This window comes from Stylophora pistillata, chromosome 3 (assembly GCF_964205215.1).
Source record: "Stylophora pistillata chromosome 3, jaStyPist1.2, whole genome shotgun sequence".
In the NCBI taxonomy this organism is placed as follows: domain Eukaryota; kingdom Metazoa; phylum Cnidaria; class Anthozoa; order Scleractinia; family Pocilloporidae; genus Stylophora; species Stylophora pistillata.
In genome coordinates, this window is record NC_142521.1 from 38,328,465 (window position 1) to 38,345,485 (window position 17,021).

At 37.6% G+C, this 17,021-nt stretch overlaps 1 protein-coding gene and 1 long non-coding RNA gene across 2 annotated transcripts in view; both read left to right on the forward strand.

Annotated features, from left to right (window-relative positions):
* LOC148736000 (guanylate-binding protein 7-like) overlaps positions 1-2,640 on the forward strand; it is a 2,716-nt gene extending 76 nt beyond the window's left edge. Inside the window, exons 1-5 of the mRNA XM_088751482.1 lie at positions 1-249; positions 483-747; positions 1,092-1,384; positions 1,588-1,842; positions 2,272-2,640. The exon at positions 1-249 is cut by the window's left edge and continues 76 nt beyond it. Coding sequence (XP_088607608.1) covers positions 699-747; positions 1,092-1,384; positions 1,588-1,842; positions 2,272-2,517 — 843 coding nt within the window. The 5' untranslated portion in view covers positions 1-249; positions 483-698 and the 3' untranslated portion in view covers positions 2,518-2,640. The remainder of the gene's footprint in view (positions 250-482; positions 748-1,091; positions 1,385-1,587; positions 1,843-2,271) is intronic.
* Positions 2,641-2,850: 210 nt separating this feature from the next.
* On the forward strand, positions 2,851-4,871 carry LOC148736001 (uncharacterized). The gene is made up of 2 exons (XR_015999299.1): positions 2,851-2,893; positions 3,464-4,871. It is a non-coding gene; the product is annotated as an uncharacterized LOC148736001 (long non-coding RNA).
* The last annotated feature ends 12,150 nt before the right edge of the window (positions 4,872-17,021 follow it).

The following is a 17,021-nucleotide window of genomic DNA, read 5'->3' on the forward strand; positions in this document are numbered from 1 at the left end:
CTGAAGTAGTGATGAAGTTATCCGACTAGTCTCTTGTTTAAGATAAAAACATATTTCATTGTACCTTGACTTGTCTCCAGCTTTGTCTTAAGGTTATCACAACAAATTAAGGTTACATCACAGGGTGGAACTCAGAAAAATGAAGATGCCTTTCATAAAACGTTTCCACATTTCGTTTGGCTTCTAAGAGATGTCCTAACAGAGCTCCCATCGGATTGCAAGGACATCAAAGACTATTTCTTAAGAAGGGTTAGTAGATTACTGTTGTCACTCTTTATTCAACTACACTTTCATTGGAAACCCAGACGACACAATGGTAGGAGATACACACACAACTTGTCAATTTGTGGAATTTACAATATTAATGTTTCCTAGTTGTTTGACGCTACCTAGAAAATTCTCTTTTTTTTGAACGTTCATCCCAACAGATTTCGAAAAATAGCTGAACATTTGGAGAGAAAAAAATTATTTGTTGTATTTAGATCTTCAAATCAGACCCATGGCAACTGGATCATACCCAAGACAAAATCGCCCGAGGCATCTTGCATTACTTCTCTGGATTTGATGCTTTTTGCTTGCCAATACCCACCTTCGACAAAGAGCTACTGAAAAACATTAAAAGTAACAGGCATGATCCACGTATAAATCCTGATTTCTTCACGGGAATACAGCAGTTTAAGGATTTGCTTCAGTCCAACATGGGTCCCAAGAAAAGCTTCAACGCAGGAGAATATGTCACTGGAGAAGGTAAACTGATAACGTCTCAGTTAAATTTACCTTAACATGCTCAACTGTGACGTGTGTCAATCTTACTTAGCTTAGTAAAACTAAAACATTGGTCACTGCCCGTGTTGGGTTTAGGAGTAGCTGTACTAAAATTAATCATGCAAAATATCCTTCCACTTTTTATCCATTTTAAATCACCAACAACGACCTTCTTTGATGATCAATCTTTGTTAGAACCGGAAATAGTTAACAGTACACAATTTACGCTCATTCATTATCCTGAAAAAAGTAACTTCATTCAGCTCAGATCTTCGCAAACAGAAACAATCAAATAGTTTCTTCATAATTGTAATTTGACTCCACAGCATTAGCGGCACTGACAAAGTTTTATGTCGATGCGATTAACGATCCCGACAACATCCCTGATGTGCAAACGGCTTGGGACGGTTTCATAAAGAACAAAAGCAGAACGGCCAGGGAAAAGGCGCTCTTAGTGTATGACAGGAGAATGAAGGCTAAACTCTATAAACTGCCCTGCGAGACAGAGAAAATTCTTGCAAGCCATGAATCATCTGCTAATGAGAGTATGCTCATATTTGAAGAAGAAACTGTAGGAATCACTTCTGACAATACTCGAGAGGATTGCCAGGAGTTTATGGTGAGAACAGTTGAAAATAAGCTCCGTGCGATAAGTTACTAGTAGGGAGATTGAGTTTGCAATCTGCCGGTCTCCATTGAAGGTTTCTGTCATTATACCTCGACTTCGTGCATAAAGTATAACACTAAGGTCTCGAGGTTTTCATGCTGTTATTGTTGTTGTTGTTGTTTGTAATAATTGTAGTTTTCGGTGTTTTGCGACAGAAAGAAACGGTAAAAAAGCTGAGCGAGTGGAAAACTAAAAACGATGGACTGACTAGGCAGCAATGTCAAGAGCTTTTGAAAAATGTCAGGGAGAAGTATCTAAATCCAGTCCTAAGAAGTTTGCGCGGACCGAATAGGACGAGCATAACGAGCAGAGATATTGACAATGCCTGTTCCAAAATTGAAGAAGATTATAAACGTTTTGCCGCTGGTGCCAAGGATATCCGTGCTGATGTGCTTCACGAATTTCATGAGGTACGCATTTCCTTTATCGGAGAGACGTTAAGACCTACAGAGTACAAATTAAGGAGAAGCTAGTAAGCCTTAAAAACATTTCGTTCATAAATTGTCGCTACTTTGTACGAGGATTAAATGAAATACCTTTTAAACGAGATTTTCTTTATTTGTGTTCTCAAATTTATTCTAACATGAGAGGTGCAAAGTTTAAAGTCATGTCCACGAAATCAAGATTTGGATCTTTAAACAATGGCTGGAAGAAAACGGTGTTGATCTTTCCACCCTTTTTTTTTTTTTTTTCCGTATCTAAACAGTGAGATATGTAAAACAATGAAAAAAAAAAACTCTCAGTCATTCCGTTTGGTAAAACGTACAGCAAGGTGGAAGTACGGAGGGTTACGAAGACGTTAAAACCATTAATAAAAGCAAATAATTTTTATTCTGCAGAGTTTAGATGCTGAGTTGACCCATTACAAGGAGTTCATCAGGGCATTTCAAGATTACGAAAAAAATCTTCTTAAACAACGTCGTGAAAATGCTGAAAAGGAGAGAGAAGTAGAGAAAGCTAGGGTTTGTATAACAGATTTAAATATCATTGTTAAAAATCACAAAAGAGGAAAGGGTCTGCTGTTGAGTCAGCACTTCATCTTTTCATTGGGTAGATTTCCTTTCCTCGTGACCATTGTTTTATGATTACTCATAGATTCCACTTCAAACTAAACGCGAGATAAGAGCCTATCTTGCTTTCTCAAGTGAAAATTTTCGTGAAAACTACGGAAGTTTAAAGTCGTGAATAATCCCTACACTGCATAGCCTGATAGCTTTTTTTAAAACCTTGCCATCTCGACGTGCTTTACAAGCATTCGAGGATTCTTTGAAATAGACTTTCAGAATTTTCAGTACTGTCCTCGAATGCGAGGATCCATACTACAAAAATGCCATAGTAAATATCTGAAAACGAACCAGAAATAATGAATTTAAAACTTAGCTAATTGTGAAAAATGCAATTTTTTTCACACAGAGAGAAGCTCAATATCTAAAAAAGCAACAGCAGTTTCAAGAACAAAAGGTTAATGCTTACGTCTGCATAAGCTCTACTTACAACTTTAGAACGATGTTCCATGAGCGTTCAATGTAATCCAAGATCACTTTTATTTACCATGCATCTCTGGGTAATTTGGCGAAAAACTCGACCCTCGCTTCAACCAGTTCGATTTGACTGCAATTAGTTCACTCAAATTATTCCGCTTTATGGCTTTAGGCCAGAATTTTCTTACTGAATTCCTGTGGGCTTATAGTAAAGTCAACATTCACTCTGATTGGCCTTTGGACCTAGCCTATCGAAACCCTATTTAAAACTTCTTAAAAGGTTGTTCTTATTTATTTAAGTCAATTTTCAGCTGTTATCACCTGAAATAAACAAATTTAGAAATGACTTAATAGATAATCTCACAAAAGTGAAGTATACAGAAACAAGCTTTCTTTCTCCTAAAAAGGAGGTAGACAACTTTCTCCGCATTATTGCATGTAAATCCTTAAGACGAAAAATCGTAACCACACAAAGCACAGAGTATTTGATATCTAACTTCTCGTACTTGTTTCCCTCTCCTTGTTTTGTTTTCTTTTTTTTCCGCTTTAGCTAAGTAAAATGAAAATGGAAAAAGAGAGGGAGATCCGCGACAAAATCAGTGAGTGCAAAGCGAAGGAGGATATCCTCACAAAGAAAATCCACGACATGGAAACAGCAGGAATGGAAAAGCAGATCAACACCTTGAGGTATCAACTCCGAGAAGCAAACAGTGAAAAGCAGCAGCGCCAAAACGAGATATCGAACTTGACAAACGAAATCTGTAGAATGAAAGAGGAACTCAGGCGAGCAAACCGACCCTGGTATAAAAAACTGTTTGGATGGGACTAGTAAAGCAAAATAACTCCCAACCTAAATAAATGATTAACTGCTTTTTTATCTTTTACGTTCACCAAACTAGGTACTCATTCAAATGAAGCCTTTGAAACTAGCCTTGATATCAGCCATTTTTTTTTCCGAGGGAAAAAAGTAGGTAGCCTTCAACGTGTGCGAAGGCAGATAATATTGTTGGCAAAAATTCCGATTTACATTCAATGGAAGTCTAACTATTCATTAAACTAACCACTAACCGTATGTTATTTTTAAGATAAATTTTGCTTTCAAGCTCAATAGTTTTCGCATGTAATGGGGTGATTCCTAGGCTAACCCTTCACCCCTCCCCAACCCCCCCAAAAGAAACAATAGCAGAGCAACAAGACATTTAATGAATTCTATCAACTGCTTCGAAGAAAAGACACCCTATTTTCATACAAGATGGGTTACCAGGCAAAGCAATGCCTTTCGAGAGACCATGTCAAATATTAGGCCCATATCAACCCCTTATGTAGGAACACTATCGTTTAGATATCGGTTTGTTTTCACTCTTTATTTCCAATCAGATGAGAGAATTAAAACTAGCAAAGCGGGTATTAGTTTGATACTAAAGAAACTAGAGTTATAAACACTAACTATAATTTAAATTGTTGGACAGTACAATAAATCCATATCATTGCAATAAATTTCGTTTCCCGACAAAAAAAGCAAATTTTGTGAAATCTTAGACCAAACTCAGAAGATCAAAGTTTGATTTTTATTGATGTGAATTCAACCAAATCATTGTCAGGAACCATTTCTACCGGGTATGATCTCATCTCACAATGATCGCTACCGTTTGGGCGAACAGACAGGTCTAATTTAAGTCTCCAGGTCAACCAAGATCATTTTCAGTTGATCATTTTCTCTTTACTTAAAAAGGGAAAAATTAAGGCAATAACCTCCTTAAGGACATATTTCGTTTTTCAAGTACATGTAGAGCTATCAACGAACCAAATTCTCGGAAATTAAGGTACACAACAATAAACGCTTTTTAAATAGTGGCAAGCAGTTTTTCGGAGAAAAACATGTTTATGTGCACGTAACGTTACGTATGTGCTAATTAGTGCGGTAGGAGTATGTTTCTAGCAGAGGTGATGAGGAAATAATCAAGGTCCGTGAAAAATATACAATAAATACTGCTATTTTGACATGAAGCAATTCTGAGCCTTAGACCTCTTACGTGAGGGTAGATTTTGAGGATGCGAAAGAGTGCCTTCAAAGGGTAAACATTGCATATTATTACGACTTTCTGGGAAAGAGAAGTCATCCATAAAACAGCTGCATCTACAATTCTCGCCGCGAAGGAGCATCTCAAGGCTATTTCGTGGAGAAAACTGGTAAGATAATCCGAACCTTCCTTATATCAAGGCTACAATAGGCCGGGAAGAATATCAATCATTATAGCCTTTGAATGTACGTTTACCAATCAGCCAGGCAATCGAAGGACGATTGCCATGGCTCGCTCTATCCAAAGCGTTGAAACTCAGAACATTAGCTTTCCTCAAAAAGCCTCCCCTTGCCGATTATCGACAAAGATAGCAACAGTCCATAAAGCCCAAGCTTTAAAGTACAATTAATTTTTAACAGCCGTGTATAATTTTCCTAAATTAAGATCGTTCAACGAGAGAACCATGACTACTTCGGAGAAAAAATAATTAGTGGAGGGAGCCTAAACCCTTACAATGTTTCTTCAAGTTTCCTATCAATGGAAAAAGGGACAAATGCATAGGTTTCTCGTTGGAAAATGCTTTCATCCTCTCGAAATCGATCTTTTCTAAGTGGTTCATTAAGAAAGGAAACCACGATAGGAGAGATAGCGATGCTCTCACCGTCGTACTCCTTCTAAAAAACCGATACCAGCGCTTCTACAAAGGCTTCCGAACGTGGCCTTTGGCTATAAAGATCCGCGAGATCCTTGGTTCTTTTGCCTGGGAAATACTACTCAAACTCCAAGTTTCGTTTTATCATTTTGTAATTTCCCACCTGGACATTTTTGTGGAACAGAATTAAAATATTGGAGTTAGCATATTGGAGTTATCATATTGGACATTCTCGGAGAATTGGACCAGTGTAAATAAACAATCGGCCATTGTTCGAGATCCTTGGTCCTTTTTGAAATACCACTCAAATTTCAAAGTTTCTTCTTATCATTTTTTAATTTGCGCACATTGGCATTTTCGCGGACCAGAAATAAAATATTAGAGTTAGCATCAGATCAGGATCATTTGAATGTGATCGCGGATAGATTGTTCATGGACCAGCGTCGCATTTGTCTAACAAATGTTTACGTTCGTTTTAGCGCTATTGCGATGTCTGAGGTGGTTGTTCGATTACAAAAAGAATGCCAGCTGCTTTAAACTTTTCCACCCCGGCATAATGTAATCCTAAACTTAGAAGTCTATTGTTGGAGAAAAACGTTCTGTGGGAGCAACTGATTCAACGCGTCAAAGTGCATCAATTCAGCTCTTTCTAAGAAACTGGGGTCCATCTTACTGTGTTGATCTAACGAATATTTCATATTTCCTCATTCAAACTGTTGCTTACGCACTGCAAAAGATTATTTCGAAGCTACATCTGCGGGAAATTGTTAAATAGTCGAAAGTGTTTGTCATATCAAGGAATTGCAATTAAGATGGTATATTAATATAAAAACTAGACGCATATCTGCGTGGCCTCGGGCTTTCAACATCGCACATTTGGAGTTATCTTAGGGAACTGCCATTGTTACTGTCGTCGCGCAATTTCATCATTTTCGGTCACGAATAAGTCTACTTGTGATTATTTTTGCCTGCTGGAGTGTAATGAATGTTGTTATGGCACTTCGAGGACTTTTAAGGCTTTTACGAACCCTGAGTAGGTAATGTATTTGCCTTTCACTGCAAGGAGAAGGGAATTTTTTATCTATTATTGGTACCAAGTCATAGTTTGTTGCCAAATGTTCACCCAGGGAGAGTTGTCAGAAATCAGTAGATTGAATCGATATTACTGTTCAATAGTTCATATTGTTTTTATTAGAAAATTCTCTTAATATTGAATACTGCTGATGGCCACAACAAGAGAAGCAGGGGTGTTTACAGTTTTAGTTTATTCATTTAGAGGCATTTGACTTTCATTGCATACCAAGAGGGAATGCACATATTTTGACCTTTTTGTGGGTTTAAAAATATATGTCGTACAAAAACCTGAAAACCACTTCAAAAACCCTGTGTATTCAACTATTACTTCTTACAAGATTTTCGAGAATTGAGTTGCTGTCAACTTAATCAGACAATATTCCTTCAATGTAACCACTTTTAAGATCTAAACTTACTGCAGTTCCACAAACGTAAGATTTTGGCAAATCATCTGACAGTAAATACTTGTTCAAAGATAAATTTTCATAATCTTTTGCCATACTGAATAACATTAGAGAAGGTGTTTGAATTCCAATAACTACATGATTTTATTGCGGGGTAGTAGAGTGAATGGACAGCCTTAGCACAATTCACATTGAACTTTCTGGTTTCACAGGCATGACTGAAAATGGGCACTATTTTGAATTTTATCAATTTTAACCCCTTTCAACTCAAATATATCATTGTTATGTATACTCCGAAAATAATGTACAAAGATATTCAGTGATGATACCTCAAGCAGCACACATGTACCTTGAGAATGGCTCCTAACATAATTATCCCTTGCATGAGAATCAAATATTTTCAAGCCAACACTGCCTTTACAATAGATAGCAACCGCAGTAGATCCTATTGTCAAGACAAAACTGTTGAAATTTTCAGATATAAGTAATAGAAAGGCTCTATCTAAGAAGGTACAGTACTGATATCCTTCTATTGTAGCTTCTTGATGAGTACTGCCGGTGTAACATTCACTGTATTGAAGTTCATAGTCAGTCTCCAGCACATTTAAAAGTGTCGGTAATTCTGTCTGCGCTAAGAATGAGTGTCTGGTTAACTGAGACAAACTTGAATACACGGCAACTGATTTCCAATATTGATTATTGATGCCAGATCATTAGCAGAATAGATTCCTTGTTTGTTATTGTAAATCAAAGAGCATAAACTCATTGCAACACATTGTTGTCCTGAATTTTGTTCAAATACCAACTCAGTAGCTTGGCTATAAGGTGCCGTTATTGTTTGCTACGGTCAATGTACATTGGAGTAAGACCAGGGTTTTTCTTTATATCTGAACTTAGTTGAAATTTACAATTGTTTGATACGTGTGTCTGACTCTTACAAATACACATGGGTCTATTACAAGAAAATATTGATAAATACCAACCTGCTCTATACTTCAATTTAATTATCTTTTGATATGCCCTCACTTTTTTAAGTGAGTCCTTTTTCAACACTAGTAAATGAGTAGTTTGGTAATCTATGTTTATTTACTAGCTGATTAATGCATTGAATTCCTTAATTTATTGCTCGTCAAGGACGAAACAATACTTAAAGCTTTCAGTTCGTTGCAAAAACAATGTTATGTCATTCAGTTTGCTTTCCTAGACTTCCGTATGATAAAAGGTGAACTTGAAATACTACGTTAGACACCAAATTTTGTGAAAGATTAGCTACATTAAAAGCACATGAAGATCTCTTGTGAGAGAGCCATTCAATAAATCAGTTTTACTCTTTATAGAAAACAGCATTATATAACATCAAAGATTGATTTGTATTACCAAGACTTCCAAACACATCACAACTAGAGGACATCTTTATCAAACATGAGCATATCCCAGAATGATCCCTACCCCTTATGCAGCCAGACATCCATCTATTGTAATTAATTTGTATCAAATGGTCCCTTTGTCTTCCAAGAATTCAAGTTGTTTCTACATATGAAATAAGAAAGAGAGCTGGCCAATCCATTTCGAGAATTTTAAAAAAGGACAGGTAAAATAGATATCAATAGTTGTTGATATCAATTCGTGCTCCCCTTTTGTGCAGTGGTGTGACTTAAGCTATTTTCGAATGATTGTTGAAACTGTTGTTCGATATTGAAAGACACGAACTCGAGATTTACTTGTCCCGCTAATACGCAATCTTCATTTATTTTGGAAGGAAAGCTACTTATCAACTATAAGAATAGAATATCATCTTACTCAATGACTGCTATGAACCTTGAACTCGCACCTGAAATATATTTTTTGTCGTTCAAATGTAGATAGAGAAAGACTACTTGAAAAAGGAGAAGAAAATTCAAGACGATAAGGTAAACAGTTCAGAAAGTTGAAAGTCCTGAAATATTAATTTTGTTTTTTGTCTATCATTTTAGTTGTCAGTTCAACCAAAATGGTGTCTTTGTGTGTTCTTCGGTTAGTCAAGTTATCATCAAAGAATAATTATGCGATTAGAATTATTTTTGGATCGATTACCTAATGACTTATAAATGATTATCCTACTTTCTCCTCGTCGTCCTTAAAATCCTAAAATTTCCTTGTGATTGCGCGTTTCAGCCTGTACTGTCCCTTTACTTATTTACTACGGCGCACATCAAAGGCACCCTTAAGGTGTAAGATATTAGTTGCAATAAGAAAAGACAAGTAATGCTTCATTAGGAGTCTCATTAGGTTGGCTTATTTTCTGACAATTATCTCCTCAGTGAACCGTGTAAGTTAAGTATGTGCCAAATTTATTTCCTCCATGGGTGGAAAAATTTAAAGCTTATCTTCTCTCTCTCTTTCGCCAGCTACAAAAATTAGAAGAAAAAAGGTCCGCTGAGCTTGAAGAGAAACTTAAAGAATTCGAAGCAAAAGAGGATATGCTCAATACAAAAATCCTTGACCTGGAAAAGGCAGGAATGGAGAGAAAAATTTCTGATTTGGAAAAAGAACGCGCTGAAGCCAAAGAAGAGAGCATGCGATGGGAAAGAGAACTAAGGAACTTAAAGGGCGAAATTTCTGATTTGAAAGAGCAACTGAGACTTGCAAACCGACCTTTGTGGAAGAAATTGTTCAACATTGATGGCGAAAGAAAACCTAGCGAGTAATCTCGAAAAACTGCAAAGTTGTGTTCGTGTTGATAAGTAAGGAGTAGGATCCGAAGGAAAAGAATATATCCGTATGCACGAGAACCCACGACAGGGTTTAGAGAACAATGATTTAATTGAACTGTTAGGAAACTCGGAAATTTCAATGTCTATTTATAGAAAACTTGGACATTTTCATGTCTATTTAGCGTTTGATCCAGGAATAATAGAACATGTACCTAAAGATTATTTTATTGGGATTGTTTAGATTTTCAAAAACAGCTTTATTCAGGTTTTAAATAAAGAATTGATAGGGGTGTAAGTTTTGAAAAAGGCCAATCTGCTGTAGTTTTTCTGGCGAAAAAAAAAAAAAAAATGAACCGAAACATTTCGGTATTTTCTGTCAAGTTTTTACGAGGATTTATCTATTCACACACTGCTACCACTTGCCGCAGGTTCAACCTGACTTTGATTTTTGATGACCGTCGAATTATGATTGGTTAATGTTAAAAATACTATCATCCAGAGCATCTTTTAAGAAAATATAAATCAATCAAGAAGCAAAAAACAACTTTCTTCTTTCATTTTTCATATCAATGGAGAGAAATAATTAACAAAAGCAAAACATAACATTCCCTGAGTCGAAAGAATCGGGAGGTTGGCAGAATTCTCAAAGGTAATAATGTAAACTCTAGACTGCTTGTCTGGTTTTGTACAAATTTTTCCAACTCTCCCAAAACCCTCCCCCCCTTCCCCCCTCCCGCCCAGTCGTGTTGAGATGAGAATATACAAACACGGAAAAAAGTTCTCTGTTGCTTAGGTATTCTTCGGTTGAAAAATGATTATTACTTCCTATTTCTTCATTTACATTATTTTCAAAGTTTATGCTAACCCTTATATTAGCAACTCCAAGTTTTTCGGTCGCAATTTCCGGAACGTATTAAGAGCAAATCCGTGCAAAAATCAAACATTGCATGACAACGTTAAAAAATTAAAATTCGCTGCTCTTTTGCATACAAGTAGCCTTTAGGAAGTATACAATTGCTGTGCAGTTTTTTCCTTGAAAAAATTATTTGCTTCCGAACAAACGAAAACGTTTCGTTTTCAGTCCCGAGATCGATTTGGCGACACCGAACAGGTTTAAAATAGGTCCTGATTCACTCGACTCGTGTATCAAAAAAACTGCGCTGGAAAATGCCAGCATAGTTCCAAGTTGTTGTACAACTATTCATAGTCTAAACACCGTGACTTCATAAAGATTAGATTAATTCCAGTATTCAAGAGAAGTCAAAAGCTTATGGTTCTACCGTGTTGCCTAACACGATAGGCGAAAACAACGATAATTTTGAGCCTGTGCCTTTGGTCAGAATTTCGTAAGAGTACGGATGATAATACTAGAGTTAATGATCTTTCAGAATATGTAAAGTTTAGCTTGGGGAAAGGAATTTGGAATTTTCACAATTTTTCGAAAATCGTGGAGAAAGACATAAAATCACGCAATCCTGTAGTGTACATGTGACCATCAAGACATTGATAGAATAAAAATGAACACGACTCCGATGCATATAGCAAAGTAAATATAATAACCCTAACTCAAATATTATATTCTTAGCTGTTCATACGAGTCCAGCGTTCTTCTGTTTTGCCGTTTTCTCCATTCTGCGGTCTCCCGTAAGTTCAGGACATCTGTACCGTCGCTTTATGTCGCGGCTCGATCAAAACGGCTGCTATTAAAAACGTCTAAACTTTGCCATTTGTGTTCCTTGTGTGCTTGATACGGCGTGTTGGTGTTCTTTGCGACAAAATTGATTAAAACACTGATCGAGCGGACTATTTACAGCCTATGTTCAGAGTTTTCTGCCATCGATCCTGTTCGTCAGTTATCTGTCTAACAAAAGGCTGATAGTTTGTAAAGAAACTGTTTGGGGCTGCTTCGATGGAGGTAACGAAATAATTTCAATATCTCAATAAAGTTGAACTGGTAAATTGGCCACCTTTACGATTATAAAAGCTGACGTTTCGAACGTTAGCCCTTCGTCGGAGCGAATAGAGGAATTTTGGGTTGTGTGAGCTTTTAAAGGCAGAAAATGGAGCTACGTTATTGGTGGGAATATGGCAGCGAGAAAAAACACGAATAAATTAGTGGAATGAAAAGCGTTCGTTGATACCTGTAGGATTTAGACTGCCGGTTTGAAAGATGAGCTTTTGTTCAAGAGTTTTACGGCTTTCCGGGCTACCTAAGTGTAAGGAAAGATCGCATATTGCCATATGTTGCTTAGAATGATTAGGTAAATTAAAATGTCTAGCGACTGGTTTCGATGTGTCCTTGTCATTCCTCTCCACGTCGCGAAGGTGTTCTCGGAATTGGTCGCCTAGGTCTTCTGCCTGTTTCGCCGATGTAAATATTTTTGCAATAAATGCAAGTTATGCAATAGATTACTTTGGCGGGGGTGCAAGTGAAGTGATCGGTGATCTTAATGGATCGTTTGGGTCTCGACATTTCCTCAGTGTTGTGAATGAAAGGACACGTTTTGCATCGTGCACGAGCGCATTTAAAAGTGCCTGGTTGGTCATTAGTCTGAAAAGAACTTCTGACCGAAAAAGTGCCTATGTTTTTGTCGCGTTTGAATGAAATGAGCGGAGGCTGCGAAAAGATAGTGCTTGTCTCTGGATCGTTTTGAAGTAGTCTAAAGTTTTTAAGAATGATGGATTTAACTGAGTGGTTGTGAGGGTGAAACGTAACAGTGAATGGAATGCAGTCGGACTCTTCCTTTTGTGACGTTTGTAGTGCTGAATGTTGATCAATAAGTTAGGCGTGGTGGTAACTCGCTTGAATGACAGAATCAGGGTAACCACGTTTATCGAAAAACTGGCACATGGACTCTGATTTGGGGTGGAAATCAGAGTCATCACTACATAAACGAAGAAGTCTTAGAAACTGAGAAAAAGGAATGGAATTCTTAACGTGAAAAGAATTAGACTTCAAAGTTTCAATTGAAGGCAACGGTTTATGCACCAGTGTATATTACAAACCTACAGACTCGCATAATTACTTTTTGTATTTGTCTTCGCATCTACCTCATGTAAATAAGTCGGGTTCTTTTGGCAATAATTTTTTTTTCTTATGTGTTAGAAAAAAATTAAAATGTTATTCACCAGCATAGGTCGGTCCGTATTAAGAAAAAACTGTGCCCTCGGTCTTGAGTACCGCCCGTGGCCACGGTCTCAGGCGGTATCTAATACCTCAGGCACAGTTTTTCCCAATGCGGACCGGCCTATACTGGTGAACTATATGTATTGAGCGACGGTCCCTTATTTTCCTACAGGAAACGGAAATGGGTCTGTTGACCTTTGATCTCATCAAAGATGCGCGCCAAAATTTTATACGACGCGTTTTACTAGTCCGCGTTTTACTAGTCCTCGTTTTACTAGTCCGCGCTTTACTAGTCCGCGCTTTACTAGTCCGCGTTTTACTAGTCCGTGATTTAGTAGTCCGCGTTTTTCTAGTCCGCGTTTTACTAGTCAGCGTTTACCGATCCGAGCTTTAGTAGTCCGCCTTTACTAGTCCAGTCCAGTCCAGTCCAGTCCTGTCCAGTAAGCGAAATACCGTATGCCAAATCGTTTGTATCTGGCGCATATCAAACCCATTTGTAGCTTAAATGATTGCCAAAAGAACCCGAATAATTTAGGGCTACAATTATGAGTTTAATTACGGGAAAATCCTCCTTTAACTTAACAATTTGATAGCGAGTGAGTTATAAAGAAAACAAAAGTTATTCAAATTAAAGAGAAAGCTTTCGCCGAAACATTTTTATTCGCAAAGGTAATTAAAGGCTTCCGGGCAAATTTTGAAACATCTTTTTGATAAGTAACTGTCACGATGTGACACCTGTCAATTGAAAAAGAAAGAAGCTTACGCCAAACAGCAGTTCTGGTGTGACAAACACACGCGAGTCACTGATCATGCTGCGATTTTCTCGTAAAAAGAAAAACTGTTAGAGATCGTACGGAAAGTAATTTTTATTTCCAACGACGATTAATCTTCGAAGATTTACCTCTGTTCCGTCTTAAAATGTCACGGAAAGTCAAATTGTAAGTGAATGCAAATATGGGTTTTGGACTTGTCAGTCTGCTTGTTTGCTTTCTGTAATAGCGTGTGTAAATCGGTTTTTCTTCCACGGAAAAGTTGAAGTCAATGAGACTCTTTCTACCTAGACACAAGGAGATTTAATGCGACTTTTATTCATCGAATTCCTGCGTTTCTGCTGTGAAATTTACGACGAAAGTGTTAAAACTGGAAAACCTCAACCTTTACTCTTTGTATTAGCCAACGTTCAACAGATTTATATGTACACTAATTCTTTCACAGAGCCTTTCATGCCTCGGGGCGCTTTCCATTTGACCAAAAGTTTCGAGATTTCCGGTCCGAAATCGAATGGAACGGAAAAGTTCTGGAATAAGTTTTTGGAAATTTGGAATACGTTTTGAACGTGTCCTCTTGAATACGGTTGGACGCGTTGCATTCGGCCTCTAAAAATATCGACATTTTGAGCCGGTGATTTTTGTTGACTGGAAAGCGCCCTTGTTAAGTTACTCGTGCCGCTAGTAAGACTACGACCCAGGTAGGGCGTTCTAATATTCACATTCATCTATTACTGGCAGCGGTCCAAAAGCTCACGTCTGGTACTAAAGCTATTCATTCTGCGTATCTCGAAACTCAAGAAAAGCTGCTGAGTAATCACTGTACCAGCTGATTCAGCAGACTCAAGTGTGGGTCGGTGTGCCTAAGGACTTAAAGTAAAATACATGTTCGTAGAGCGTTAATTGTACTGATATTGTACATTTGAAACAATGGCTTTGAAAGAATCAACCCAACTAGTAAGCTATTTGATACTCTTGTCGAAGAAGCTAGCCAAGTAAGAAGTCATTTATCCCCCTCAAATACGGTCGGGTTCAAAGCCATCAATGAATTACATGTTAATTAAATTTAAGTAAATGACTTCTTCTTATAGACGGCCTAAACAACACTTCCCTGTTTAGCTATTGCGGATCAGTAAGGTACGTTAGTAATCCGTTAGATTTGCCGACGGAGCGCGGTCATGTTAAAACGCAGACTGCGGACCGTGCAGACTGTGAAGACTTTGCAGACTGTAATTTTTTTTTTTTGTACTTTTCACTTTTTTTTCACTTTTTTTTTTAACTCTGATTTTCACCTTGACCTTACTCTTTTGGTAACATCGGAACAGTGTCCAGTTTTTGGACACGTAACGTAGTTTTATGAGGTTATTTCGAGCTCAGGTTACCAAGCAACAATCTGAACGAAATCTCAAGGCTCAAAGTTATCGAGCACGTGGTGAGAGGGAGATCGACGAGGGAAAGCAGTATTTGAGTTTGCCCTTGTGTTGAGATGAATTTTAGCTTTGTCATATACTTTTGTTGACTCCTTTATTTCTGTATTGAGGATGGAAACCAGCGACTGATTTAGAGTTCAGAAATGAGCTGCGTGGACGAAGCAAATAATCATGCCAGGATCTTCACAACACGACCCAAAGAACATAAAAATAAATAAAGTGCTGCAAGCTAAAGTCGACTTTTACTCGGAAATAAGATCGTACCCATACACTTGCACGCAATGTTTTTGATAGGACATTGCCATAAAGTTGAAACATTGATACATAGATTTCGTGGAGAGCTCCTCTAACTAAGAATTTTCATCAAAAATTAACGATGAGTGTTGTAAAACGAAGGAAGGCGTTACCCAAGCGCAACGAAACGTGACCTGTTATCCTAAATTTAAGAATAGATCAATTACAAGGTTGTTGTAGAGCAGAAATATGATCCTTGTGACATGCAAAAATGTGCAAAGTGTAATCTTAACAGAGCAGGATTTACGTAAGTAAATGGAGTAGGACAGAGCAGTATGCTCACGTTCGAATGAAGGTGTTTACTACTCAATGTAGAAAGGAAACCACATGCCTTCCCTAGCATATCTAATCACGTAAAAACTAGCCACCAATAGGTATACAAGCACTGTGATTTAGTAAATAAAGTTTGATGTAATCAGGACTAGAGTGTGCGCGAGTCAGACTCCTTGTTTAGGACCCCAAAACGGCCAAGTCCAGAGTTAAACAGGCAGTCGGCACTTATATGTTGGCCACAAAACCTTCCCTGTTGTAACAATAGGTAAATATATAGATAATCATGGGTGTATTGTATCGAAGGGTGAAGTAGTAAGTAACCAAAACTTCCCCCGTCTGCATCGTCTGCACGGTCTGCACGGTCTGCGCAGTCTGCAGTCTGCGTTTTAACATGACCGGACAGGGCGCGGGTCTTTTCGCAGGCAGGGAGTTCAGGGTTTGCATTAGATATTTATTCCATACTTTTACAACTCCAATTTTCAACCAATTCCTGCAAAATAGCCATATAGGGCTGCTTCCGCTTGCTGGTTATTGAAGAAACCTCTAGTTCAAGCAAAAAGAACAACAACAACAACAGCATTTATTTAAACCGATAAAAAATTCAGCAAAAGCTGATGTGGTCGTGTACGAGCAATAAAACTAAATTCCTAACTAATTACAATAAAACTAAATTCCTAACTAATTATAAGAAGACAAATGTAAGATTTCTACATATTTTCAACAATAAAAATTCTACATAGTACATCATTATAATATACGTGGCTTAGAAATACACTTGAGTGACTTTTTAAAAGCGTCAACGTCTTGAATTGATCTCCTTTGATTTTCCAGAGCGTTCCACCGAGTAATTGACTTGTATGAGCATGATTTCTTGACCATACCGGTCTTAGGTCTAGGTAACTTAAATGTTATTTTCCTCCTGAAGTCGTAGCTACTTACATACTTTTCAAAGCGACGGTTCATAGGAAATGGTAAAAGATTATAATAAGCCTGATGCGCTAAGATTAGTAATCGTTTCTCATACATAATCTCTAAGGTATTCCATTTTACTGTGGCAAGAACCTCCTTGCTTGGAGTACACCAATCCAAGTTATATATTATTTTCGCCGCTCTAACATGTATCGATTCTAAGCTTGAGAAAAATACTCGACCACAAGAGCCCCAAACTAACATACCATATGTCACAGACGGCAGAATAACCTTAAAATAGAAATCAGTTCTTGCCTGTAAATTCAACTTCTGCGTATATGACTTAGCTAATTCCGATACATGATGATCCCATTTAAGAGCATTATCTATCTGAACACCTAGGCATCTTGCAGAAACAACCTCCCCGACAACATAATCACCCATCTTAATAGCTTGTTTTGGCC